Genomic DNA, 26,353 nt, shown 5'->3' with positions numbered 1-26,353 from the left:
ACCAAGACATATAAAAATTAAGTAACTTGTTCAAGGTCAAAGAGCTACTGAGCTTCTAACCAAGTGGACTAACTTTAGACAAGAAGCTTAGCAGAGAATTGAGAATTAGCTGCAGAGCAGTTAAAATTGCTAGACTTGAGGTTCTTGAGGGTTTTTCAGACCAATCCTCTGCACCAGATTGCCTTGTCTGGAAACCATCCCAGAAAGACAGAGTGCATGTTGCCGACTTGACCGGAATTCTGGAGGTAGACGCACCACCTATTTCTCGGGGTGTGAGAATCACTCGCCCCTATTTCTGCCACAGCTTGTGAAGTCCCATATGTAGGTAACAACCTGAGAATTTGTTCTTGCCATGTGTGGTGTGGCTGGGTGTGGAGATGGGTTGGTCCAGGAATGGGGGATGATTGAGCTGTCAAAAGTTAGAGCAGTAACACATCAGTATACCCACTCTACGGCGAAGGGTCCTCTATTCCCCTCACTCTCTGAGCCCAAAAGGAACACCCATCTTTAGACCAGGGCTTCCCAAACTTCCCTGATCATAAGGATTTATCTGAAGGGCTTCTTAAGAATACAGACACCCAAATCCTTCCTCTGAAGATTTACATTCCATAAGACTGGGTCTGGATTATTTATATACTTAGATACTGGTCATCAGTTAACACACATTCTTGGTGTGCTTACCCTACACACAGGCTGGAGATTCAGAATGATCAGGACTTAACTCCTTCCCTTGACAAGCTCAGGACCCAGAGGGGTCCTGACAAATAAACAGATAAGGATACTCTGAATCAGGGCCATGGTGGGAAAAGCACAGGGTATGGTGGGAAAAGCACAGGGTATGGTGGGAAAAGAGGGAGGGTCATCTAACCCAGACCAGGTGGTGGATGGGGAAGAGGGTCAAAGGCTACCAGATCTGATACAGCATGCTCTCTCATTCTAAGATAATGAATGGGGTCTTTGAGCTGACTCCATCAGCCAACTGGTCCCACATTCTGCCCTCCCTTGCTTCTGGATCCAAAAATCACCTGCTGCTGGTCTAGGATGGTGGTAGAGGGGCTGGGTCTGAGACTCCTCTCTGTATGCATCCCCTTCTTCTTTGCAAGCTTCACACTTGCTGCATATCTGACCTTCATTGCTCTCACAGGTCAGGCATTTTATCTTCACCTGTGTTTCCCATGAGAGCAGCATCTCTCAGCTCACATGACAAGCTGGCTTAAGGGATGATTTGGCAGAGGTAGTGCCAGGGTAGATCCTGTGGGGTCAGCGCACCTCTCATCCCTCCATCCTCCCTACCCTGAGCCCTCCTCTGGATATTTCTTTGAAGTATCATGGACATGCCATGGAGTGGTGGCACTTTGTGTGCAGGGAGGGACTCAGGTCACCTGGAAAAGGTTGTCTTGTCCCCAGCCTGGTGTCACGGAGCTCAGTAGCTCCTGACCCCCTGGTATCAAACCCCCTTTCATCCTGCTGGATCAGGTGCTGTTTGAGTTCCCTGAGACCCTTGAGGAAACCCATGGAGGGAGAAGAGCTCCAGTCCTTTGTCAATGGAGGCAAGTTTGGATGATTAAGCTAAGAGAGCAAAGTCACTTTGGTCCGGGGGATTATTTTTGAGGTGTGTTTGCAAAGTGGAAGCAACTTACTGCCTGGGAGGCAAACCAAACCCAAGATGACTCTCAGCTAATTGCTTGCCTCTCCTTCTTCCAAGCCAAACTCCTCGGTATATAAAGACCAGTCTCCTCTGTTGTCCCCATCCTCTGTCCTCATCCCTCTCGCAACTCCTGCTAAGTGATCGCTAGCTTGCCTTTGAGCTCTCTCACCATGAACAGACAAGTCTGCAAGAAATCTGTCAGTGGAGGGAGCCAGGGCTTCTCTGTCTGCTTTGCCGTGGTCCCCAGCAGCAGCAGCAGGATGAGCTGTGTGGCCCGCTCTGGAGGAGCTGGCGGAGGGGTCTGTGGGTCCCAGGGCAGAGCAGACGACTTTGGCAGTCGCAGCCTCTACAGCCTGGGTGGCAATAAGAGCATCTCCATCAGCGTGGCTGGCGGCTCCTGAGCTAGTGGCTTTGGGGGAGCACGCAGCAGCTGCGTCAGTGGCTATGGAGGTGGTTACGGTGGTGGTTATGGAGGTGGCATTTGTGGAGTCACAGGAATGGGCAGTGGTTATGGAGGGGTTGGTGGCTTTGGAGGGACTAGTAGCTTTGGTGGGCCTGGTAGCTATGGCTCTAGTGTCTGCCTGGGGGAATCCAGAAAGTGACCATCAACCAGAGCCTCCTGCAGCCCCTCAATGTGGAGATCGACCCCCAGGTTGGGGAAGTAAAGGCCCAGGAGCGGGAGCAGATCAAGACCCTCAACAACAAGTTCGCCTCCTTCATCGACAAGGTGAGGGCAAAGCCCAGAGGTGTCTTGGAGGGGTTGGGCTGCCCAGGGAGATGGTATAGGAAGATGCCCATGGGACCTGCCAGGCTTAGAGGCAGGGGTTCCAGCTTCCCATTCTGGTTCTACCTTGGCCCCTACAGGACAGTCAGTATGCCTCTCTTGCTCTGCCTGTCTTCCTAGCTGTGAAATGGGAGAAGGGTTTCATCTCCTGATTTTCTTCTTGGGACAGGGCTCAGGAAAGTGAAGTGAGAGTCCAGGAATGCTCTTAGCTCTTTTTAAGAAAGGGGCCCTAACCATGAAATCATTATAGCTAGCTTTCAGTGACTCTTAAGGAGCAATTGCTTGGTAATCCAAACTAGCTGACAACCAAACCTGCATTAGGAGGACTCTCAGGACCGCCTCTCAGTGATGAGTAGTAATTGACTTACTTCTAGATGATGCTATGCTTCAGCCCACATTACACCAAGCTGTCCACACTTGGGCAGGGAAAGTTATGCTGGATGTGAAGGAAAGAGCCTGGGATTTGAAGTTAAACTGAAGTCAGCTGAGTAACTGAAAGGGGAAACAATTAAGGAGAATAAGAAAAACTTAGGAAAAGTTAGACCTCGTTGACTATTTCTCCTGCTTGAAGGGAGGTAAAAAAGCTTTCCTTTAAAAGACAACGATAAACACCTTTATTTGTGCAGGTCTCCTTTAGGTGTATACTGAAGGATTCCAATAGACTTGATGAGGGCTGGGTTTGTCTCTTAGTTTTGTCACTTAGTAGCCACCTCACTTTGGGCAACTTATTTAAGCACTTGGAGCCTCAGTTTCCTTATCTTCAAAATGGGGATAACACCTCCTTTATAGGTAGTTGTACGGGAGGATTAAATGAGTTAGGCTATGAGAAAACAGCATTCAGGAAGCACTCAATGTATCTCTTCCTCCTTTTATAAACCTTCATCCTTTTCAAATTCCTGAAAACAAACAGAGGCTCTTGAAGATTGGACAACCGGGTTGAGTTTCCATATATTGAACCCTTTGGGTTGGATGGCCCCGCCTGGCCAACTCAAGAAGTTGACTCTTTCTGTACCTCCCCTGCTGCAGGTGTGGTTCCTGAAACAGCAGAACAAGGTCCTGGAAACCAAGTGGGACCTGCTCCAGCAGTGGAACATGGGCTTGGGCTCCAGCTTGGGCTCCAGAGGCCTGGAGACTTTATTTGAAAGCTACATTAACTGCCTGCGCAGGCAGCTGGATTCGGCTCTGGTTGAGAAGGGGAATCTGGAAGGAGAGCTAAGGAATATGCAGGACCTGGTGGAAGACTTCAGAAAGAAGTGAGGGCCCCAGCTGGGGAGTTTCCCCTCCTGGGGGATTAGCAGGGAGGTGTGGTCTTAACTGAGGCTTTTTAACTGTTCCTGACTGTACCTTCAGTCAGACTTGTGGATGGATTTATTGAGTGTATGAGAGGGTGAGGACTGAGACTTCCAAGTGGCTGATGATGCCAGGTTTGTCAGTCTCCAGGCAGGGCCCTTCTATACCAGCCCAGATGGACGAGAGAGTCCTCCCAGAGCTCAAAGTCCTTTAGACTGGAGGGCCCTCCACACTTTATTATACCAAGGCAGCACCCTGGAAGCCCATCAAAAATGCAAATTCCCCTGCTCTGGTCCTAGATTCTGAACCAGTGGGTGGGGCAGGTCCCAGGGGTTCCAAGCAGACTGCTGTAAAGTGCGCTTCTGATGTGTCCAGCCCATTCCCATTTCTGCAGCTTCAGTCAGCTCCCTCTTGCATGTTTGCGATTAAGGCTGACATCCTCTGAGGTCCGCAAGAGGTAAACGGGACCTCTCAAGATGGGAAGGGGGCTCCAGACATCCCCGGGGGTCAGGACCTGCAAGAAGGGGAAAGCCTGTTCTGGGGAGGCCCCATTCCACTCCACATGTACAAGCTTGTGGGCACCGGCTCAGATTAACGAGAAGAGAAACAGAGAGAACAGAGGTTGAAACACCCAGGCTGAGCAAATATTTCTCTGGGCTTATCTGCCCACGTGCTTCATGATGTCTCTAGAGCTGGGCTTCTCCAATCTTCCCCTCCCCTGCCTGCCACTCCTTGGCGTGTCACTTATTAGAGGGAGGTGATCGAGGCAGCGGCCTGAGCTCCGAAAGGCCTCGAGGCAGGACTGGCGACATCAGTTTGGGGGTTCAGTATGAAATGAAAACTCAGGGCTCTTGTCAAAAAATTATTAAGAATTTCGAGATTGGGTCAACAGAGCTTTAAACCAAGCATAAGGACATTCTGAACCCAGGGCTCTATGTCACCGCACAGGTTGCATACCCTTGAAGCTGGTCCCGTCCCCTGGTGAGGAGATTCTGCCTGAATTCTTAGGAGCCTCTTTTTTTGTTTTTTTGTTTCCAATTTCTGAAATGTCAATGTCCAAACGCGTGGCTCTTTCTGTCCCAGGTATGAAGATGAGCTCAACAAGCATACTGCTGCAGAGAATGAGTTTGTTGGGCTCAAGAAGGTGAGGAATCTGGGACAATGGGAACCATGGCTCCCTTTCTGGGTGTGGACCCCCCTGGAGGGAGAGCAGAGCCAACTTCTCTGGGGCCCTGTGACCCTATGCTCTGTGGGTTGTTTACATCTTTTCTTGCATTTTTGGGGAATGAGGTGTTTGATGAAGGAAGCTGCTCTGAGTATGTTACTGGTGGGGACGACATCTTATAATGTGACCAATGAGCTGATTGGTGATGTGAAGTAATAATGCAGACTTTATCTATAGCATTAATTAAGGTTTTCAGCCTACAAGTGACTGGTGATGTAAAGTAATAATGCAGGCTTTATCTATAGCATTAAACAAGGTTTTCAGCCTACAAGTGTACCTTGGATGTTATTAATAAAAACAATCAGCAAATACTGGTAGCTTGTGTCAGCCAGTCATCATAAAGATGAAGTTGTGAAAAGGATGCCTTCCTTTCTCTTCAGGAGGCTGGGTTTCTGGTCCTACCTAACCAAAGTCATATATTGGATAAATGTGATTTTGCTACCCTTACTCTGTACCTGGCTGATGGGGTTATGTTTTGTTAAAGCATTGGGATTTGATTGGCCAAGGCAATTAAAAGGAAGAAAACCACTTTTTCTTTTTTTCAAAAAAGAGAAGTCATAATTAGAGAGGAATGGGGGGAGGGCAAAGAAGAATGATGAAGACTCAGAACAGTGCTGTGGGTGGAGAGGGAGCAGACGGTCACATTCTTTTGGGTTTCTGACTGCCCTCCTCCCTTCTTCTTGCTCAGGACATGGATTCAGCCTTCATGAACAAGGTGGAGCTTCAGGCTAAGGTGGACGGCCTGACAGATGAACTCAACTTCCTGAGGACCATCTATGAGACGGTGATTCCTTGGTTGGCCAAGCCCCAGAGCCTTCTTATCTGCATCTTTCCAAGCATGCTTCCCAAGTGTGACATCAGGGGACAGTCACGTGCCAGGATGGGGCTTCCTAGGTGGCTCAGTGGTAAAGAATCTGCCTGTAAGGCAGGAGACGTGGGTTTGATACCTGGATAGGGAAGATCCCCTGGAGGAGGGCATGGCAACCCACTCCAGTATTCTTGCCTGGAGAATCCCATGGACAGAGGAGCTTGGTGGGCTACTGTCCATGTAGTCACAAAGAGTCAGATGCAACTGAGTGACTGAGCACACGCACGCAAATGGCAGGACATTCACAAAACCAGCAGTAGGGCTCAGACCTCAGCTCTACTCACCCAGGAAATGCTAGCTTAACTCCTCACAGTTGCCTAGACCTGGCTCACAGGGCCAGGGTCCCTCTCTGTCCCCTACTTACTCCCTGTAGTTGGCTCTAACCCTCTGGCTCCTAACCCAGTACCATAGTGAGCTCTTCCAGAGGACCCCTCCTTACTGCAGTCCCCTAGAAACCCACCCAGTAGGCTGACAATCTTATTATATAGGTGTTGTTCCTTTTTCCTTTTGTTTTGTTGTCTGGTATCCTTTAGGCTGCAGCCGGGCCTGAAATGCAAGCTGATATTTCTAACTCTCCCACTCCTGGCCCCCTTGTTGAGGGGGTAGAGGATTCTTGGACTTCCTTATTCTCAGCATCTCTTTAGGCCAGGAGATGGTGAAAGCAAGCTCCATGTTTCCCACAGGAATTGACCCAGATGCAGAATCACCTTAATGACATGTCTGTGGTTCTGTCCATGGACAACAACTGCTGCCTGGACCTGGACAGCATCATCAATGAGGTCAAGGCCCAGTATGAGGACATTGCCCAGAAGAGCAAGGCCGAAGCCAAGGCGCTGTACAAGACCAAGGTGGGAGCTCTCCTCTGTTTCCACACTCTAGCTGTAGGTCCGCTGACCTCCATCAAAAGCGTTCCAACAGTTTGCAAAGTTGTGATGATGGGTTTCTCTTCTGTCAGCTTGGAGAGCTGGAGAACAAGGCTGGCAGGCATGGGGACGACCTGAAGAACACCAAGAATGAGATCATGGAGCTCATCCAGATGATCCCAAGGCTGCGGGCTGAGATTGAGAATGTCAAGAAGCAGGTGGGTCTGGACTGAGTGGAAAGTCCTGGAGGTCTTCTGGGCCCTGGGGAGGAGGAGAAGCAACATCTGGGCGTCTGCCACAGTCCTTCTCAGTCTTTTTGTGGTGTTGCTTGTGGGACAGCCTGGTCTTTGGGACACTCTGTTCTCGATTCTCCTCCTGGAGGTTGGGCTTCTCAGAAGGCTCCTTCAGGAGAGATGGTTGTCCATTCTGGTTTGCCCAGCAGCAAATCTTCCAACTGTGAGGATGGCTTTAAACACTCAGCTCTCAGTAGGATCTGCCCTCAATGAGCTATTTATCATGCACTTCATGTAACCTTGAAGACTAATTTGTATCACTGGAATGAAGTGATTAGGAAAGACAGTCTTTTAACAATCTTAAAAAAAAAGAACCACTCACCAGACTACTACCACCTTAACCAGCAAATCGGTGTTCCTCTTCTTGATGAGACATGAGTTAATTTAAAAGGGCCAAAGAAGAATGAACCAACTGTGACCCTGACTTCTGTTTCCTGAGTATGCTCCACTGAATTTCTAAGAAGGGGAGGAAGGGAAAGGGAGGAATTTTTTGGGTGGGTAAGAGACGTTGGAAAGATCAGCTGTTTGCTTTCTGGTCACTAGGCTAAACAGTCTCTTAACTCCCTCTTTCCTAGAATGCCAACCTGCAGAACGCTATTGCTGATGCTGAGCAGTGTGGAGAGCTGGCCCTCAAGGATGCCAACACCAAGCTCCAAGAACTGCAGGACGCCCTTCAGCAGGCCAAGGATGACCTGGCCTGGCTGGTGCGTGACTACCAGGAGTTGATGAACATCAAACTGGCCCTGGATGGGGAGATTGCTACCTACCGCAAGCTGCTGGAGAGTGAGGAGTGCAGGTGAGGGGCTGTGGGGTCATTATCCTCCAGAAGTGAGTTCAGAGTGAACTTTGAAGTGGAGAAAGGGAACAAGGTTACAGGGAGAGGAAAATAGGTAAGGAATCTCTTGAATGACAGAGTTGAGGATTCAGGCCCCACTATATATACATATATATTTTGACAATCATGCTTATCTCACACTCTGATTTACCTTAGACATCAATATTGCATTACATATCTCTATTAGGTGACAAGAGGATGAGACAGTTGGATGGCATCACTGACTCAATGGACATGAGTTTGAGTAAACTCCAGAAGATAGCGAAGGACAGGGAAGCCTGGTGTGCTGCAGTCCATGGGGTCGCAAAGGGTTGGACAGGACTGAGTGACTGAACATCTCTATTGAGCCTCGCTCTATATGCAAGTGGAAGGGAAAGTCCTTTGGGCTTATAATAAAAGTTATAGTGCTGTCCACTGAACCTTTCTCAGATGATGACAATGTCCTATATCTGTGCTACCTAATACAGTAGCCCTTAGCCACTTGAGCACTTGAAATCTGGCTAGTGCAGCTGAGTTTTACATTTAATTTAATTTAAATAAAATAGCTTCATGTGGGGAGTGGTTACCATGCCGGACAGCACAGTATAGACATCCCTGAGGCTGAGTCTATATGGGAAGGTGGCTGATACATACATACTCTGGAAAAATAACACAATATCAAGTAGTAGATTAAGGGCTCAGCAAGTGGATGTCAAATGCCAAAGGGGTGTCAAGAATTGAAAGATCCTTCTAATGACTAGCTGCTCCATGAATCCTGTGTTCAGAGCCTCTGTCTTCAGGCAGCTCCCAATCTGATGGAGGAAGTGGAACTCACATGTGAGAAGAAAACTTAAGGATTTTTTACATCTCTAAGAAAAGGAGTGAGAGTGCAGATGGAGCTGTGTCTATTGGGAATTGTGGGATGAGGAAGGAGTGAACGACACCAGTGGGGGGCCACACTGGCAAGGCGTGCAGACATGTTCCATGTCTGCTCAAACGTGGTCATGCCTGCTCCATGAACAAGAATGAGGCACACGAAAATGGGGAGTGTGGGCAGGACATTTCCATCATGTGTTGAGTGTCAGCCCCTCTCATATATTACCCATCTTGAATAACCATTACCGCCACCACCACCCCAGGAGGGCTCACTGGGGAAGGTTTCCCAGAAGAAGAGAGGTGGGAATAAGAAAGCCAGGTCTGGGTGAAGGAGGGGAAGGGCATAGCTAAGGCGGGAGCCTGGTCTCAGCAGGGGAGGAGAGGTGAGGATGGGTTAATCAAGGGGGTGTTGGGTGATGAGTAGTGTGTCTGGAAGATAACCTGGGAAATTAGTGAAAGACGACGGGAAGATGGAGAGATGGTGATTGGTGGAGCTGCTGGAAGCCTTACCCCTCTGCAGCAGCCCCTTTTCCTGGGGAGATCTGTGTCTGGAAACAGACTCAGAATAGCCTTTCTTCTTTTGGGAGCTTGACTCCATGAGGGCAAACGGGAGGACATGGCTCCCAGGGTTATGAACCCTGAGCTCTTTGGCTAAGCACTCACTGCAGAAATAATCCTCATCTCCTCTTGCTTTTTAGGATGTCTGGAGAGTGTCAGAGCGCTGTATGCATTTGTAAGTAGCCTTTCAAAAACTTTCTCCCTGGGATGCAAAAAGGGCAAGTAGAAACATCCTAACTGACATTTGGGTGGGAAAGCCTGACCCATGCAAGGCGGCCAGGCCACCAAAGCGTCCAGGGTCTCAGGCCACAGCCACACTACTCTGCTCCTGGTGCAGTGTGACCGACTGGCAGGCCAGAGCTGAAGCCCCTGCGGTCCCAGGGAATTCCTTACGCTGGAGAACCAGAAATTCCTGTGGATACTTCTGGCTCTTATTCCTGGGGAAGGGGACCAGAGGGCCAGGGCTCACTCCTGCTGTTTACCCACTGAGGCCTCAGAGAAGCTGAGTAACTTTCTCTGAGTCACACCGCCAAGCAAGGTTGGGATACAGGCCCAGGGCTTGAGGCTGAGTCGAGTGCTTGTTCCGCTTAGCGGTGGTCAGCAACGTCACCAGCACAGGCACCAGCCCTGGTGGAGGCCGTGGGGGATTTGCAGGGGTCACAGGTGGCAGTGGCAGTGGCTACAGAGGCGGCGTCGGCAGCAGCAGCAGCAGAAGAGGCGGCAACAGAGGCAACAGCGGCAGCTACGGAGGGGTCCGCAGTGGCAGCGCTGGGGGCAGAGGCCGCGGCGGGGGCTGCCAGGCCTGCAGCAATGGGACCAGTGGAACCAGAGCGGCATCCAGAGCTTGGGAAGCACTGGCTACAAGTCTGGCGGCAGGGGCGGCACCACCATCTGCTTCACTCAGACCACCAGCTCAAACCAGCTTTGCAAGTGATCCTTTAGTGGGGGGCCCAATCTCCACGCCCACTGCTTGTGACAGCACTTCTCCCCTCTCTGCTTGGCATCGACAAATGCCAACCCCAACCTTGCTTTTCCTCAAGCTCCTGGGAGAAGCGGTTGAACTTCTTCCTGGCTCCTCCATCCCCACGACCTTTCCTAGGCCAGGGTGGTCCAGCTGTAGTCTGGGATGATGATGCCCCTAGATGCACCCTTGTAAAGGACCCCCTGACTTTGGACAGCAACACCTCAGCCCCGACAAGTGTGGGTCTTCACAGCCTGGCCTGTTCCCGCCCTGCCATCTCTCTTGGGAGTTGATGGTCTGAGGGTGGGATGTTTCTACCCCTGCCTGAGGAGGGCAGTGCAGTGGGGCTGCTGCTAGAGGGTAAATGGTTAAGATCTCCGGACTGTTGGTTCTCAGGGTTCCCGCCCCACATCTGGACATCATATCCTGACTCACCTCTGGCACCTTAATTCCCTGAGCTGTGGATCCTCTGCTGATGGTGGTTGTACTTTCTTTTCCCAATAAATTGCATTGTATTTCATATTCTGGTGTTTGGCTTTCAAGGAGTCACAGAATAAACCAAGGTCCCAGAATAGATGGAAATCAGGTATGGATGGCGATCTCCTAGAAGGTTAGTAGTAGGTGTAAAGGACACTGCATAGTCTTGGCTTCCCTTCTATCCATTTGGTTGTGTTCTCGTGATAGGACTGGTCAAGAGTATTTATGTTGCTTCAGTGGGGACTGCCCACTCCCAAGGAGGCCTTCCCACCCACTCTCTTGCCCCCACTGGGCCGCTGAGACCCAGTCTTGGTAGAGGAATGTTTTGCAGTTCATCAACGTAATAGATTCCAGTGGGATTTGGTTCCTTCCAGGTAAGAGGCAAGGGTTTCCCTGGTGGTTCAGATGGTAAAGAATCAGTCTGCAACACGGGAGACCCAGGTTTGATCTCTGGGTCAGGAAGATCCCCTGGTGAAGGGAATGGCAACCGACTCCAGTATTCTTGCCTGGAGAATTCTGTGGACAGAGAAACCTCATCCATGGGGTCGCAAAGAGTCAGACACAACTGAGACACTAACACTTTCACTTTCTTTCAGGTAAGAGGCAGGAGTGCTACACTAGTGAGGCTCACACCAGATAGATGTAAAATTATGATTGGGGAAGATGCGTGTCTACCCTTACACCAACATTTCCCAATCATTCTCAGAAAGCTGAATCCCAAACCCAGGAAGGATCAGGGTAATAAGATAGCCACTGATGGAAACCAGAGAGCCTGAGAGAGTCTGTGGAGACAGCAATTAGAGTCTCATTCCTTTCCCCACCTGCCAAACCAATCCCTTCTGCAGGCCTTTGAGTGTGATAAAACTGGTTTGTAAGTCCCTGTAAGTCATGCATTACCACCCAGAAGTGAGATCAGAACTGGACTAATGAGAAGGCAACGGTACATTTCTCTGATGGTCCAAGGAGACTACCAGGAGATTGCTCAAGATTCATGTTCTAAAGCCTGATCTCATCTCCTGTGTTCACCCCAAGTATAGCAGCTCTGGAGAAGGAGATATTTCAAAGTTCCTACACTTGAGAGTTCAGTAAATCTATTCCCATCTTTTTAAGGTCTACAGGCAGGAGGTAGCCCTCTTTCCTATTTATCCCTGGCACAGCTCTGGGGATTTTGGGAGCAGGGCAGGCCATTCTGGATTACTGCTCTTACTGGCCCTTTAGAGACATTCCAAGAAACTTCACTAATCTTAGGAAAACACCTCAGATGCTCTGTTTCATGTATTGCTTAGTTTAGTGGGAAGAGTCATGGATTAACCCAGCTTTTCACTACACTGGAGCAGCAGGGTTGAGGGCAGCCGCTGCAGTCTCTCTCTCTTTTTAAACTAATTTTGTATTGGGTTATAGCCAATTAATAAAACACTGTGGCAGTTTCAAGAGAACAGTGAAGGGACTCAGCCATAGACATATGTGTATCCATTCTCCCCCAGACTCCCATCCCATCCGAGCTGCCGCGTAACACTGAACAAAGTTCCATGAGTCTCTGTAGTCTCTTTATCCATCTGGTCCATGTGTGAAAATCTTGGTGTGGTGTGCTGTTTCAGGGCCCTGCATAGGGTGTAGGGCACTGAGTAAAAGTTTGGTCATCAGTTGAAAGAATGAACTGAAATGAATAAGGAGAACAGAACCTCCCTCCTCCCAGGCTGACAAGAAGATGGGATAGATCACACTGCAAAGCAGGATGGAGATGAAAGTTACAGTGAGCACCTAGGACCCTCTTGTGAACTCTTTTGAGAAGAGTTGGCAGAGGGGGCTCTTAAGGGAGGTAGTGAAAGACTGGGAGAGGAAGCCTGGAGCCGGCCTGGGAAGGAGAGAGAGTTTGGGCCGCATAAAGGAAGGACAAAGATACAGGGCAGATATCCAGACCACTTCCCGGGAGAATTCCAGGACTGGCATCATGTCCCATGTTCTTGACATAGACTGGGACTAAACCATGTGCTAGTGGAGCATGGAAGCTTTCAGGGTGAGGGCATGATGTTTCAGGCCAGAGTAGGGGTGGGAGAGGATGGACTATTTCTAAGCCTATTGGAGGCTGGCAATCCTGGGCTTTCTGAACCTTCAGGAGTCCCTCAAGTTTACCTCCTATTTGAAGTTAAAGCTCCTTATCTTTGAAAGAAGCCAGGGTGGGTAGAGTAGGTATTTACCCATGTGGAATGGTCAGAGGGTGACAGATTACTTGAAATCCTATCAGTTATACCTTTAGCAGTAAATTTATCTCCTAGTGTCAATGCTTCCTTTTTCTCCATTCTTTATTGTTAATTCTTTTTATCCTTCACTCTTCACCCTCTCCTTCTAAAGATCTCCCAGATTAAAAAAGGAACATATAGCAAAAATGCAAAACATTTAACAAAGTAAAAAAAAAGAAAAGAAAGATCATCTGTAATTCTACCACTCTATAATATTTACCTTTGTGTGATCATGTGTATGCACACATACATATACAAAAAGGATATGTAAATACACTTTAATATGGAGAGTCTTACAATATATACTGCTTTATAACCTGGTTTCCATTTAATCTATTGTGAAATTTACCCATTTAGTCACTCAACAGCTGAATTGAGTGTCTACCACTTTCTAGTCGCTGTGCTAGGCCCAGAAATAGAGCGGAGAACACAAAACGCCTCTGCTCTCACAGAATTTATAGTCTAACTGGGAAGAAATTTACTGAATAACATCTTTCTATGCAATAAATATAGAAGGCTGAATGCCAAAGAATTGATGCTTTCGAACTGTGGTGTTGGAGAAGACTCTTGAGAGTCCCTTGGACTGCAAGGAGATCAAACCAGTCCATCCTAAAGCAAATCAACCCTAAATATTCCTTGCAAGGACTGATTTGAAGCTGAAGCTCCAATACTTTCGTCATCTGATGGGAAGAGCCGAATCACTGGAAAAAACCCTGATGCTGGGAAAGATTGAAGGCAGGAGGAGAAGGGGACACCAGAGTATGAGATGGTTGAATGGCATCACTGACTCAATGGACGTGAGCTTGAGCAAGCTCTGGGAGATGGTGAAGGACAGGGAAGCCTGGTGTGCTGCAATCCATGGGGTTGCAAAGAGACAGACATGACCAAGCGACTGAACAATAACAATATAATAAATATGGATAGAAATCATTATCTTTAATGCAGATTTTAATTTTTACATTAAAAAAATAGAAGGCACACATTGGGAATTAAACTACTATTTTTTTTTCTATTTAGAGGTGTGATATACATGTTTTCTGGTCTGTAATATTCTACCAAACATTTTCCTAAACCAAACCCAGATGGAAGATCAAAAATCAAAGCCCCCTTCTTTCTCTGGCTGGGTTAGACCAGTGGAACATGATTTTGATAGGAAGAAGAATAGACTTGGAAGTGCAGAGCTTGAAGAATCCACATTTTTATCAAACCTATCTCCAACCCAGGACTTCCCAGGTGGTGCTAGTGGTAAAGAACTTGTCTGCCAATGCAGGAGACATAAGAGATGCAGGTTCAATCCCTGCACTGGGAAGATTCCCTGGAGGAGGGCAGGGCAACCCATTCCAGTATTCCTGCCTGAAGTACCCCATGGACAGAGGAACCTGGCAGGCTAAAGTCCACAGAGTTGCAGAGTCAGACATGACTGAAGTGACTTACCACCACAACCGCCACCATTCCCGACCCAACCTGAAACTAACCAATTGATTTATACAGAAGGATTTTAAGTAAACTTGCACAAATGCACTTAATATACTATAGGAAAAAGATGTCTTTTAGTCTATTTACAGAGTATAGCATATATTCATTGGCATCAGGGAAAGTAGTAACACCAGGGAACAACATCATACTGGTAACACCAGTAACACCATCATAGCGCTAACACCTAAAAATGACAACCACTTAATACTTAGATTTAAAGTGGTTAATCACAGAAATTCTAAGATCAAATCTAATAGATGAATTAGAGTATTCATCTACAATTTTTATCCAAAAATGATTCTAGAAAAAAAGAGGTTTCTCTCAAAACACGGAGTCTATATCAGAACTAGAAGACAGTGATAGACGAACTGCAAGCCCAAGACTAGGAAGTTGATTCTCACATGCAGCTTTTGGGTAAAGGAAATCTTTTCCAGTCTATTTCCACAGCCAAAGCTAGTTCTAATTTCTCCATGATGGCGGGCAGAAAATAGAGTTTCAGAACTCTGAAGACAGGGGCAGCTATTTTAACACCATAATGTAAGTACTGCCAATCATAGAAGATCCCACACAGGGGGTCACTGCGTTTGAAGGACTGAAAGGCTTACCCAAGTGAAGGAGCTGTGAATACCTGAAAGGTTCAGGCAAAGCCCGCCTGTGGTTTTTGGTGTTTGGGACATGGTATTATTCCACTTTGTTGACACAGGAACATATATGCTGGGGTAGGGGCCTTCCAGGTGGAATGCTTGACACAGTCTTGCTCTGAAGCAGCCAGACTCTCAAAAGCACATGAAGAAGTTATTCACTTTAGCAGGGATTATTGAATAGAAAGTGTTTCAGAAAAAGCAGAAGTCCTGGGAGATTCTGGTAATTATCTTTTTGACCCGTTAATAACTAAAATTAATAAAATGCTGCAGAACAGAGCTAGTCTCTTCAAGATATACTCTCCTGGCATCACCAGCAGAAGCCTCTTCCAGACGATTTGGCTCATGATATCAGAAGGTTTCCACTGCCTGGACAGAGGAGCTAGTGCTGCGTGTTGTTCGGGGAAGCTGATTTGCACAAGGAAGTCACCACTAAACCACTGCATAAGTCAAGTCCTCGGCCTTCTTTTTCTGCTCTATACTCTAGAAACATTTCTTTAAATGCCAGAAAGTCTGTGAATGTGAGCATGTTGAATATGTCATGAACCACTTCATCATTATGGTGCTTTAACGTTGTGGTGAAAATTGCCATGTTGAATCCGGGTATCTGCTCCAGGAGCTGATTTTCAATATACTCTTCTACGAAAGAAAGGTTTTCGTTAAAAATTGCCGTGTAGGTGAGTTTATTCTTTTCCATGTCTTTAAACTCCTGTTAGTATTTGTCCATGAAATTTCTCTGCAGGACTTGGAATTCGGCATCCATGATAATGTCCTCCACAGACCCAACAACAGCATCAAATTCAGCTTCAGCGGCGGAGGAAGTGGACACTGCGAAACTCTCTTCCTCCAAGACTTTCGTCACTTCCGCTACATCCATTCCATGGCCTTTCACCAGTCTGGGGCCCAGCCGAGTCTGGGTCTGCACAGCGCACCCAGGAGCTCTATGCCCCACCCACCACTCTGGACCTGGCTCCCATTACTGACCTCTGGGAGCCACGCCCTGCTTCCTGTCACCATGGCTGACGTCATTATTCTTAATGACTGAGCAATATTCCACTGTATGCTTGTAGCATAGCATTTTGATGCATATGTTATTTCTATTATTTTCCAGTATAATAAACATTGCTACAAGGAACACATATCTCTGAGCACTTATCCTGTTCATTCTTTAAGATACCTTCCTAGATGTGGAATTGCTAGGCCACTATAAAATTTTGATTTATATTGTCAAGCTTCTGTCTAAAATATTGTACCAATTGATACTTTTATAAGTAATGTTTGATTTCTTGTTTCTCCAGTCTTATGAACACTTTGTGATACTCTTGATTTATATTGTCAAGTTTCTGTCTAAAATGTTATACCAATTGATACTTTTATAAGTAATGTATGATTTCTTGTTTCTCCAGTCTTATGAACACTTCGTGATATTCTTTTTGAAGTTTTCACTGTTTCTTCAGGTTTTATTTTCATTTCTTCAATTAGTAACGAGGTTGAACATTATAAATCTGCGTATTAGTTCTTTAACTTTAACTTTCTGTAAATTTTTTCTTCTTTAATCCGTTTTCTCTTTGGGTAGATATTTTGTTTTTCTTATTAATCTGCTTGTCTGAGGCAAGGACTCCAATGGCACTTGAGCCACTCAGGAGTCCAGAATCCCAGAAACATTCATCATTGAGCTATAATTAGTTATCTGTGGGGATGCTGAGAATAGCTGGGGTAAGGTCAGGAAGATAGAATCTGGTTCTGGGAAAGGGAGGTCAGAGGAGGCTAACAGGATTGCAGGAATGCCTGCAGTGGTAAATGAGATGAACGAAGTGGGGTGAGGCTAAGAGAAAGATAAGCAGGAATCCGCTTTGAAGGGATTAGGGGTCGGTAATAGATAGCTCCCTACCCCAATCCTGCTTCATTCCCTCCCTCACAACATTAATCCTAAGGGCACTCTGCGTATGTTTTCTGCCCACAAATGCATCTCAGAGTTTGCTTCCCAGGAATCTGACATGAGATGGGGCATTGGGTTTGCTTGGGATATGGATGGGGAGGATGCTTCTCTTCTAGTAAGAACTGGTCCTCCAGGAAGGGCAGAGAAGACACAGATCCTTGAAGGGGTGAAGGACCAGGGGCATAGACCAAAGAATTCATTAGAAAGTTCTGTAGGGATTCAGAGGGGAGTGGGTTTCCTTGGCTTGCTGCTACACAGTTGACAGCAGAGATTGATGTGCTAATTGAATCAGTCTCTTTATCCTTCCTCCTACCTTTCTTGTACATTCTGGACATTCTTTCTTCCACTGGCTGAGTTTCTGAGGACCCCACTCTGAAGCCCAAGGTCACTGAAATAATGTCTGGCTAGCTGACAGAGATAAATACCTAGCTGTTTTCTCTGTTTCCAGGTTTCTAGGGTTCACCTCCACCAATTCACCATCACTAGCATGAGGGGAGAGCAATTAGCAAATGTGTGCACTAGAGCTCCATAACCACTCCCACCATTAACACTAGTCATTTAGTTATTTCAAGTCAAGCATTCTGCCTTATTAAAGATGTGGTTTCTCACAGTCAAGGCCAACACAGTTCATATTTAAATGCCCTTTAATTTATTTCATTCACTTTTTGCTTCAGAAACTGATAATTAAGATGCAGAGTCTTAGCCAGCCAATAGTAATCCTTTGTGATGGAAGTACAAAGAAAATCTAGGACTTGAGGTATTTCTAATAGTTTGTTTCAGCTTTCCATAATTATTACCCATCTCCAGGGATAAATACCTTTCCCTGGGCACATGTGCACAGACCTTGGCTCAGCTGCCCTCTGGGCATGACCTTTTTCCTTCCTTGTAGATATGAAGACGAGTTTAACAAGTGCTGAGGCTAAGAATGACTTCATGGTTCTGAAGAAGGTGAGCAGGGTGGTGGGGTTATATAAGGAGGAGATGGGACAAGCAAAGGAAAAATGGCAGTCCTTTCTCAAGGATGTGAGACTGGACGACACTTTCTCAGGAGGATTTCCAACTGTTGTCCTGTAGCTGATGACCAGAACCCAGGACTATGGAGACCGTCACCAGCAGTGAACAGCACTCATGCATCAAATATTGAGACTGGGACCTGATATATGATACAGAAACTCTCCCTACCCTTAGCCACACCTCTCTGCAATAGCTTTTTTTCTCTCCCAGGATTGATGACACTATAATCTCAGCTGCCTGGAAGCTAAAGCCCAGATAGTCATTGTCAAGTTAGGAGTTTGTCCGTGAGCCACCCCCCTCCCCAATTAGTTCTTTTAGTTCCCTTGCACATGAACTCTGTCTTGACTCCCCTCACCTCTCTGATTTCTTATCTCCATTAAAATGCAATACATAATGATGCATTTAGCTCTATGAGCTTGATAGAATAAAAAGGGACCCACAATGTTTGCTGAATTAGAGGGCAGCACATAGGAAATGTGGCCTGCGGGAAGTTATATTAGCAGTTGTGTGTGGAGTGAGTGACAGATGAAGAGAGAATGGGGTGCTGAGGGAGTCTTTGGGGTTAAGTCAACTGTGTCAGACTTTGTAATATGTCCAACTGCCATGATGAGCGTCACTGTTTCTGGATCCATCTCATGGCAGGCCACACCCTTGGACTGGCACATTTTAAATACTGGCTTCAGTGTTCAGTCCTTGCCAAGAATTCCAAATGGCTCAGTAATAGCCAACTGGCTAACTTCAGTGCCCAGCCTGGCTCACCTCTGGGGTAGCCTTTCCTTACTTCCCTTTTGGGTCTTTGGGCCAAGGTTGTGGGAGAATGTGGTCAAAAGCAGCTGCTATATCCTCATTCCCTATGATTCAATAGCAGCGATCCCTCTTCCTGGCAACTTTGTCTACAACACTTGGACCTCCTTTTCCCCTCATATCTGGAGTTTTCAAGTTTCTGGAAAAACAGTAAATGAAGTAAAATTTTATTTAGTAATTTCTACCTGCCCAGACATTGTTTTGAGAATTCCATGTGTAACTCATTGTCTTTTTTTTAAACTTTTAAATTTTGTATCGGGATATAGCCAATTAACAAACAATGCTGTGACAGTTTCAGGTGAACCGTGAAGGGACTCAGATATGCATGTATATAAGTATGTATATGTGTGTGTATGTATACTCATGTATCCATTCAGGAGTTTGGAATGGACACACACACACAGCTATATCTAAAATTGATAGCCAACAAGGAACTACTGTATAGCACGTGGAACTCTGCTCAATGTTATGTGGTAGCCTGGATGGGAGGGGAGTTGGGGAGTAACTCATTTAGTCTTCATAATGATCCCATGAAGTAGGTGTGTTTATCCTCATTTTACACAGAGGAAAAAGGGGCCAGAGAGGTAAAGTTCACACTGTGGTAAAGGTCACAGTTAGCAAGTGGTAGAGCCCAGATTTGAACAAGTGTTGTTGGACCCCAGAATCCCTACTTGTAACTTCCATGCTTTACTAATAACACATATGTAGTTTTGTTTCTTCACAATAAGTTTGGGCAGTGGGGTGTCTCTGATTTTTGATGGCAGCATGCGTGCATGCATGTTGAGTCATGTCCAACTCCATCCCATGGACTATATCTGCCAGGCAAACCCACAACTCTAGCGTCTCCTGCATTCGCAGGCAGATTTTTTACCACTGAGCCACTTGGGGAACCTTTTGATGGCAGTTGTTGTTTAGTCTCTAAGTCATGACCAACTCTTTTGTGACCCCGTGGACTGTAGCCTGCCAGGCTCTGCAGACACCTACTTTTATTCAGAGCCCTGCTCTGTCCTTGGTGCTGAAATCTGGTCCAGATGCCTAGGGGACTCTTCTGTTTTGGGAGGCTGATGCTCACCGTTGCTCCCTCTAAACTTGACTTCTTCCATCCCCTCCTTTAGCTCAGATCTGCTGACAGATTTTCTGCTTAAAATCAAATAAAGTCTGTTCCAAAGCTCAACTTTAAAATAGTCCCAGACTTTGTCCATTTTGTTATGTTTACTTTAAAACTAAGGCAAAAAACAAACCCCAAAATACCCAAAAGACTCTCTCTCACAGTTCTTATGGATAATAAAACTTAGATAATTTAGCACACTTTATTTTTGTTTCATCTGCTAGGGAATATTTATCACTGGGTGGTTAGAATCTTTTTTGAAAACTTAGATTATAATTTTTAATTTAATTCCTTTATTATTGGGATGAGAGGGGTTTAAAAATAAAAAGCTAATCTTCTCTTATTTGAGGCTAGGATCATACTGAGCAACACCAGAAACAGGCACTCGCAGAAGAAGAGAGCAATTAAAAATATTAGCTATTAGTTTTTATGTCGAGTGCATATTAAAAAGCAGAGACACCAAGTTGCTGACAAAGGTCCATATAGTCAAAGCTATGGTTTTTCCAGTAGTCATGTATGGATATGAGAGTTGGGCCAGAAAGAAGGCTGAGCGCTGAAGAATTGGTGCTTTTGAACTGTGGTGCTGGAGAAGACTCTTGAGAGTCCCTTGGACTTCAAGGAGAGCCAACCAGTCCATCCTGAAGGAAATCAGTCCTGAATATTCATTAGAAGGACTGGTGCTGAAGCTGAAGCTCCAACACTTTGGCTACCTGATGTGAAGGGATAACTCATTAGAAAAGATTCTGATGCTGGGAAAGATAGAAGGCAGGAGGAGAAGGGGACAACAAAGGATGAGACGGTTGGATGGCATCACTGACTCCATGGACATGCACAGGCTCTGGGAGATGATGGTGGACAGGGAAGCCTGGCATGCTGCAGTCCATGGAGTTGTGAAGAGTTGGACACAACTGAGCGACTGAACAACAGCAACAATGTGGTAATAAAAATAAAATCTGTCTCTCAGGGATGTTTCAAGGAATACATGAAAAGCTCTTTATAGAATGAAAGATATTCATACAGCTATTGTACTACAGATATGAAAATTTTGATTAGCAACTAGATTACAAATTCTTTAAAAAGAGGGACTATGTCATATACTGTTCATATGTTGCTTAATACTGGATAGAAAATATGCACTTCATAGCACTTGTTGATTGATGAACTGACTAAATAATTAAATGCATGCTAGAGTTGGCGCAGCTCCCAGAACAAGGTAAGTGCTCAATAAATCTATGATATTATCATCATTATTTTTAGAGTTACTGCTGTTTATTGATTTCTGAAGACTCAGACTCTTAAGGCTAGAAATGATTTCAGATCCATTAAGAGGAGCCCCATTTAGATACTGGAGTCCTCTCCAAAACCAGTTCTCTAACTGGCGATCCACCCTCCTGGGTGGGGTCCTCCTCTCTCTCACAGAAGATGCTAAGCTTTGTCCTACCTTCTACCCATTGGTAGAAGGCATTGTCCTACCTAAATTCTACCCATTGGTCCAAGGTTTCCCCTCTGTGACCATAGGGAGCAGTCTCCCTGTGCATGAGAATCTCCACATGTTTGAGGATGGTTGTCTCTTTATCAGGTTGCTTCTCCAAGCTGAACACTTCCATTTCCTCCTATGCTTTGGCATGCTCCCTCCCAGGCTGCATGTCACACTCTGGATATCGGGAATACAGCCCAACCGGCTAGATGAGGATTAACTAGCTCATGAAAAGCGTGAACATGGGACTACTTTTTGTGCATCCTCCAACCTGGAAGGTGAGTCTGGCAGTCTTTTCCTGCTGCTGAGTCATCCTGAGCTGGCGCCACTTTATAAAAGCTATTGTGAATCTCCCCAGGCTGAACTGCACAGCTTGCTTTGTTTTAATACATCTAAGGTTTTGATTTACATTAATCTCTGTTAAATCTTTCTTGTTAGATTTGGCTCAGGCCCCAAACTGTCAAATTATTTTTGGATTTTGGTCTCACCACCCAACTTCTTATTATAGCGGCTAGGTTCAGACAAATCACAAATTTGAGTTATATGCAATAATGTCCTCATTTGGGTGTACTTGGAAGGGAAACCGCTATTTAAAGCAAAAATTGCTTGTGTATTATAGAGAAGAAAAGTGTTATATTTAGTCTTATGTGAAGTAGCTATTTAAAAATCTTTTTCTTATGGAAAATTTCAGGCAAATTTCAAAATTCCTCTTATGAAAATGAGAGTAGTATAATCAGTGCTTCTGGACCCTTCACTCAGGTCAACAGTCAACTCATTATATTATTTTATCTTTATTCTACCCACTCCTCTTACCCCTCCTGATTATGGTGAAGCAAATCCTGACATCATATCATTTTATTCATAATTTTTTTGTAAGTTTCTCTCAAAGATAAAGACCCTTTAAATAATGTAACCATAGTAACATTATGAGATGGTCGGATGGCATCACTGACTCAGTGGACATGAGTTTGAGTAAGCTCTGGGAGTTGGTGATGGACAGGGAAGCCTGGCGTGCTGCAGTCCATGGGGTTGCAAAGAGTCAGACACGACTGAGTGACTGAACTGACTGAATAACATTATGATCCTTTGTGGGATGAACATTAACTCTTTAATAATATGATCAACTATTCAGTCTCAGTTCACATTTCCCATAATGCTTCATCAATGTTTTCATTCAAAGTGTTTGTTTGAATCAGCCCTAAGTAATGTTTATGCATTGTCATTGGTTCACAGGTACAGACTTCCATCCCTCCTTTTTCATTCCTTGTAATTTATTTATCTAAAAATATTTATTTATTTATATTTTTGGCCATGTTGAGTCTTAGTTGCAGCATGTAGGATTCATTGCGGCATGCGGGCTCTTTGTTGGGGCATGTGGGTTTCTTTCTAATTGTGATGAGTGGGCTCCAGAGTGCATGGACCCAGTAGTTATAAACTTTCTCTAAGGAGGACCATACTTTGAACACAATTTCTAGAGACAAAGTTCTCCTACAAACCTCTTCCTTAAAAGCTGGGATCTGAGTGACAAGAGCCAATGACCCAGGTCACTGAAGATGAGAGGAGCATGGAAAGTCATTAAGCAGATGCCTTGAAGTTTAGGGTTGGACCTCCTTAGGGAGTAGCCCATCCATAGGACAGCCTAAGTGCTTTTCTGCTTTGGATCTGGGGAAGGCAAAATAAGACTAATGTCAGAGTGAAAGTGTTTGTTTCTCAGTTGTGTCCAACTCTTCGTGACCCCATAATAGTAGCTCTCCAGGCTCCTCTGTTCTTGGAATTCTCCAGGCAAGAATACTGGAATGGGTAGCCATTCCCTTGTCCAGGGGATCTTCCTGACCCAGGGATTGAATCTGGGTCTCCTTCACTGCAGGCAGATTCTTTAATGTCTGAGCCACCAGGGAAGCATTAGTGTCAGAAAAATCAAAGCATCTTGTTACTCCAGGATTTCAGCTAAGATACATTCAAGATCTGAGGAACTGACCCATTTTGGCTAGAAAAATCATGCACAAGAAATTATCCAATTAATGAACCAGTTTACTGGAACTTATAAAAATGCCCACCCTTCTCCCTGTGTTAGATGGCCCTTTCCTCCAAGACTTTCTGAAAACAACAAGCCAGCCATCCAGCAGGCCGTCCCAGGCCACCAAGGGCTCCCATTGTCTCTCTGCCATCGCAGTGTCTGGCCAGAGCTGACGTCTCTACCATCGCAGTCAGTCTTTACAGCCTGTGTCATGAAAAGGGTGCCTCTGGCAGCAGAAGCCAGTATAGCCTTGGTAGGAGAGGGTGCTGCTAGAAGTTCTTAGTCAGTGTGGCTGGATGTGCTGTCCAGGCTGGGGGCTTGGCACAGAGGTGTTCAGGTGCTGTTGGAGGGAGCTGGAGTCGGGGACCTGAGAGGTGGCTTTGGAGGACCTTCTTTCAGAGTTGGAGGGAGACCTGGGGGTGTGCAAGATGAGAATCTGCCCAGCACATCCCATTCACCTTGCCCTCTACCATCAGGATCTCCCTCTGCCCACCAAACTGACGGTGCACCCACTAAAGTCCCCAGGGACAAGCTCACAGTCCACATGGTGGCCTATTTTTAGTCATTTCCCTAAACCCTCTGAAGCTCTGACTCTGTTCACCCTTTTTACCCTTATTTTCTTGTGACTTCTTTTGCCCTGCCTTCTCAATCTCTTCTGTTGCTTTCTCTTCCTCAGTCTACTCATTAAATGCTGGAGTTCTGCAACATTTAAAAAAAACTTCTTTTTTTTTTTTTTAATTACAAAACTCAAGTCCCTTTATTCACTTTCTAAACACAAACATGAGAAAAAAATAAACACACCCAACTCACTAGCCCTTGCACGACAGGAAGAAGCCCTAGATGGAGAGCCTGCCAATGTTTCTCCTTGCACTTAAGTCTGCATCTCCTCAGGCATTCCAGGGTCCTGCTCCTGACACCTCTTGCAGGGGAAAGGAAGTGGAAGCTAAAGAGTCACCTACAAGGGGGTCACAGTGACCTTACAGCTGTTTGATGCTACTGGCTTGTAAACTCTGATTTGCAACTCTCAGAAACTGATAGTATCAAATAAGCATTGTTAAAACCCTACCACCCCTGGCTAACTTTTACTGTCAATTCTTTGAAACTGCATCTTTAGGACTGGTTATGTTCCTTCACTGTAGCTTCTGATTATCCTCAAGCACAAACCCTAAAATCCATACACAGTCTCTAAGTTCAAGTACAAAGGTTCGCTTCAGGACAAACCCCAAAGTGATGTAGTGTTTCTTACTATGTCTGTAGTGTCTATGGGGTGTCACCCTCTTGGACAGGCTGGCTGGACGGCAGCACAACGTGGGGCCCACACGGCCAACTTTTCTGTAGCCCCACTTGCTCCCTATTCCCTTGACACCGCCCCACAGTCGACACTGAATTCTGAAGTCAGTGAGGACTTCGGCCTATCTTCATTCTGAAGTTGTGCTCTTGTGTAACTGAATCCAGGTCTTCACCGTTAATTCAATGGAGCTTCCAAAACATGTCAGGCATATTTTTAGGAAGCGTCCTGGGATGGAGCAGCAGGGTCCTGGCTTTCAGGCTCTGGAGGTGGTGCTGGCACGGCTTCTTTTTTCTGGGCTGCCAGGAACTCATGAATTGCTCGTTCTATCTGTGGTCTGAAGATGTGGTTCAGTTTGGGATCCACCACCTGGGAAATAATTCTGTCCACTCCAGCTTCCAACATCCCTGACTGAACCACACTCTGCCTCAGACCATTTCGCAATTGGTTTTTGTTCATCGTGGGATTCCATTCCTGCTTGTCCAGATGTGTTGACACAAAATTATCCACTTTTTGCCTCAGGTTTTGGTAAGCTGGCTTGGTGTCCACGTCGGCCAGGCAGTCCCGGCGGAAGCTGTCAAAGAGACCCCGGCTCTTGAGTTGCTCCACGATGAGCGCGATGAGCTGCGGTTCGCCCGGGGGCAGTGAGGCCGGGTTGATCGGGCCGCCGCTCCCGCCGGCCCCTCCGGCGCCAGCCGCCGCCCCCGCCGAGGCCGGTCCCGAGCCGCCACCACCCACCGCGCCGGTGCCCCCGCCGCCCCCGCCGTCAGCCATGGCTGCGCGCCGGGCCCGCGAAGGGGCCCGAGTAAGGCTTCCTCTCAGGAACAGAGGGCCTAGGTCGTGGAGAGGTGGCGGAGGGGCCCGAAAAGGTGAAAGCGGCGGCGGCGGGGGGGACGGAGGAGGAAGGGGCGGCGTCCAAAAAAACTTCTTACCGGACTGTAATATACATACAGAAAAGAGGACAGACCTCAAGTGTTCAGCCTAATGAGTTTTCACAAATCGAACCCACTCATGTAACTAGCACAGAACATCCATTCCCATGACCCTAGAAGCCCGCATGCCCAGCTCCCTTCCAACCACTTCCCATCCCACCCCACCCCAAGAAAAACTGATTTCTAACAGCAAAGGTTAGTTTTTAAAAAAATGTATTATTTGTTTTTGGCTGTGCTGGATCTTTGTTGCTGTGTGTGGGCTTTTTCTAGTTGCGGTGAGCAGGGACTACTCTCTAGGTCTGGTGCACAGGCTTCTCACTGCAGTGGCTTCTCTTGTTGCAGAGCACACGTTCTAGGGTCATGGGCTTCAGCAGTTGTGGCTCATGGGCTTAGTTGCCCTGTGTAATGTGGAATCTTCCCAGACCAGTGATTGAACCCATCTCTGCTGCATTGGCAGGCAGATTCTTAACCACTGGACCACCAAGGAATTCCCATAGGCTAGGTTTTAATGTGTTTGTACTTTATAAAAGCAGAAGCATATGGTTTGTGGCTGGCCTCTTCTACTTAACACAATATATGAAGAATCATCTCAAACCAGTTGTGCAGTTGAAAAGTGTTCATTCTCATCAGTATGCTATCCCCAGTTTATTTGTGTTCTCTGTTGTGATGGGACATTGGATTCATATTTTCAGCTGTTTTGAACAATGTGTCAATGAATATTCCAATCCAAGTCTTTTGGTGAATACATGTGTGCGCTTGA

The 26,353-nt window shown here is 46.3% G+C and overlaps 2 protein-coding genes and 1 pseudogene across 2 annotated transcripts; 1 reads left to right on the top strand and 2 right to left on the bottom strand.

Moving 5' to 3' along the window:
* Positions 1-1,818: 1,818 nt before the first annotated feature.
* LOC122427179 (keratin, type II cytoskeletal 2 oral-like) lies at positions 1,819-10,153 on the top strand. The gene is given in 11 exon segments (XM_043446473.1): positions 1,819-2,221; positions 2,224-2,375; positions 3,459-3,685; positions 4,806-4,866; positions 5,636-5,731; positions 6,499-6,663; positions 6,771-6,896; positions 7,547-7,767; positions 9,360-9,394; positions 9,811-10,038; positions 10,041-10,153. Coding segments are annotated over 11 exon segments (1,827 nt in total).
* A 5,243-nt stretch (positions 10,154-15,396) lies between these two features.
* LOC122427178 lies at positions 15,397-15,891 on the bottom strand (annotated as a pseudogene).
* An 8,329-nt stretch (positions 15,892-24,220) lies between these two features.
* Positions 24,221-25,571, bottom strand: LOC122427631 (biorientation of chromosomes in cell division protein 1-like). Its single transcript, XM_043447241.1, has one exon. It carries the CDS (start codon positions 25,433-25,435, stop codon positions 24,878-24,880), a length of 558 nt encoding a protein of 185 aa, XP_043303176.1. The 5' UTR covers positions 25,436-25,571; the 3' UTR covers positions 24,221-24,877.
* Positions 25,572-26,353: the final 782 nt, after the last annotated feature.

This window comes from Cervus canadensis, chromosome 25 (assembly GCF_019320065.1).
Source record: "Cervus canadensis isolate Bull #8, Minnesota chromosome 25, ASM1932006v1, whole genome shotgun sequence".
NCBI classification, from domain to species: Eukaryota; Metazoa; Chordata; class Mammalia; order Artiodactyla; family Cervidae; genus Cervus; species Cervus canadensis.
The sequence above is the reverse complement of the archived record's forward strand: the minus strand, read 5'-3'. Positions and strand labels throughout refer to the sequence as shown.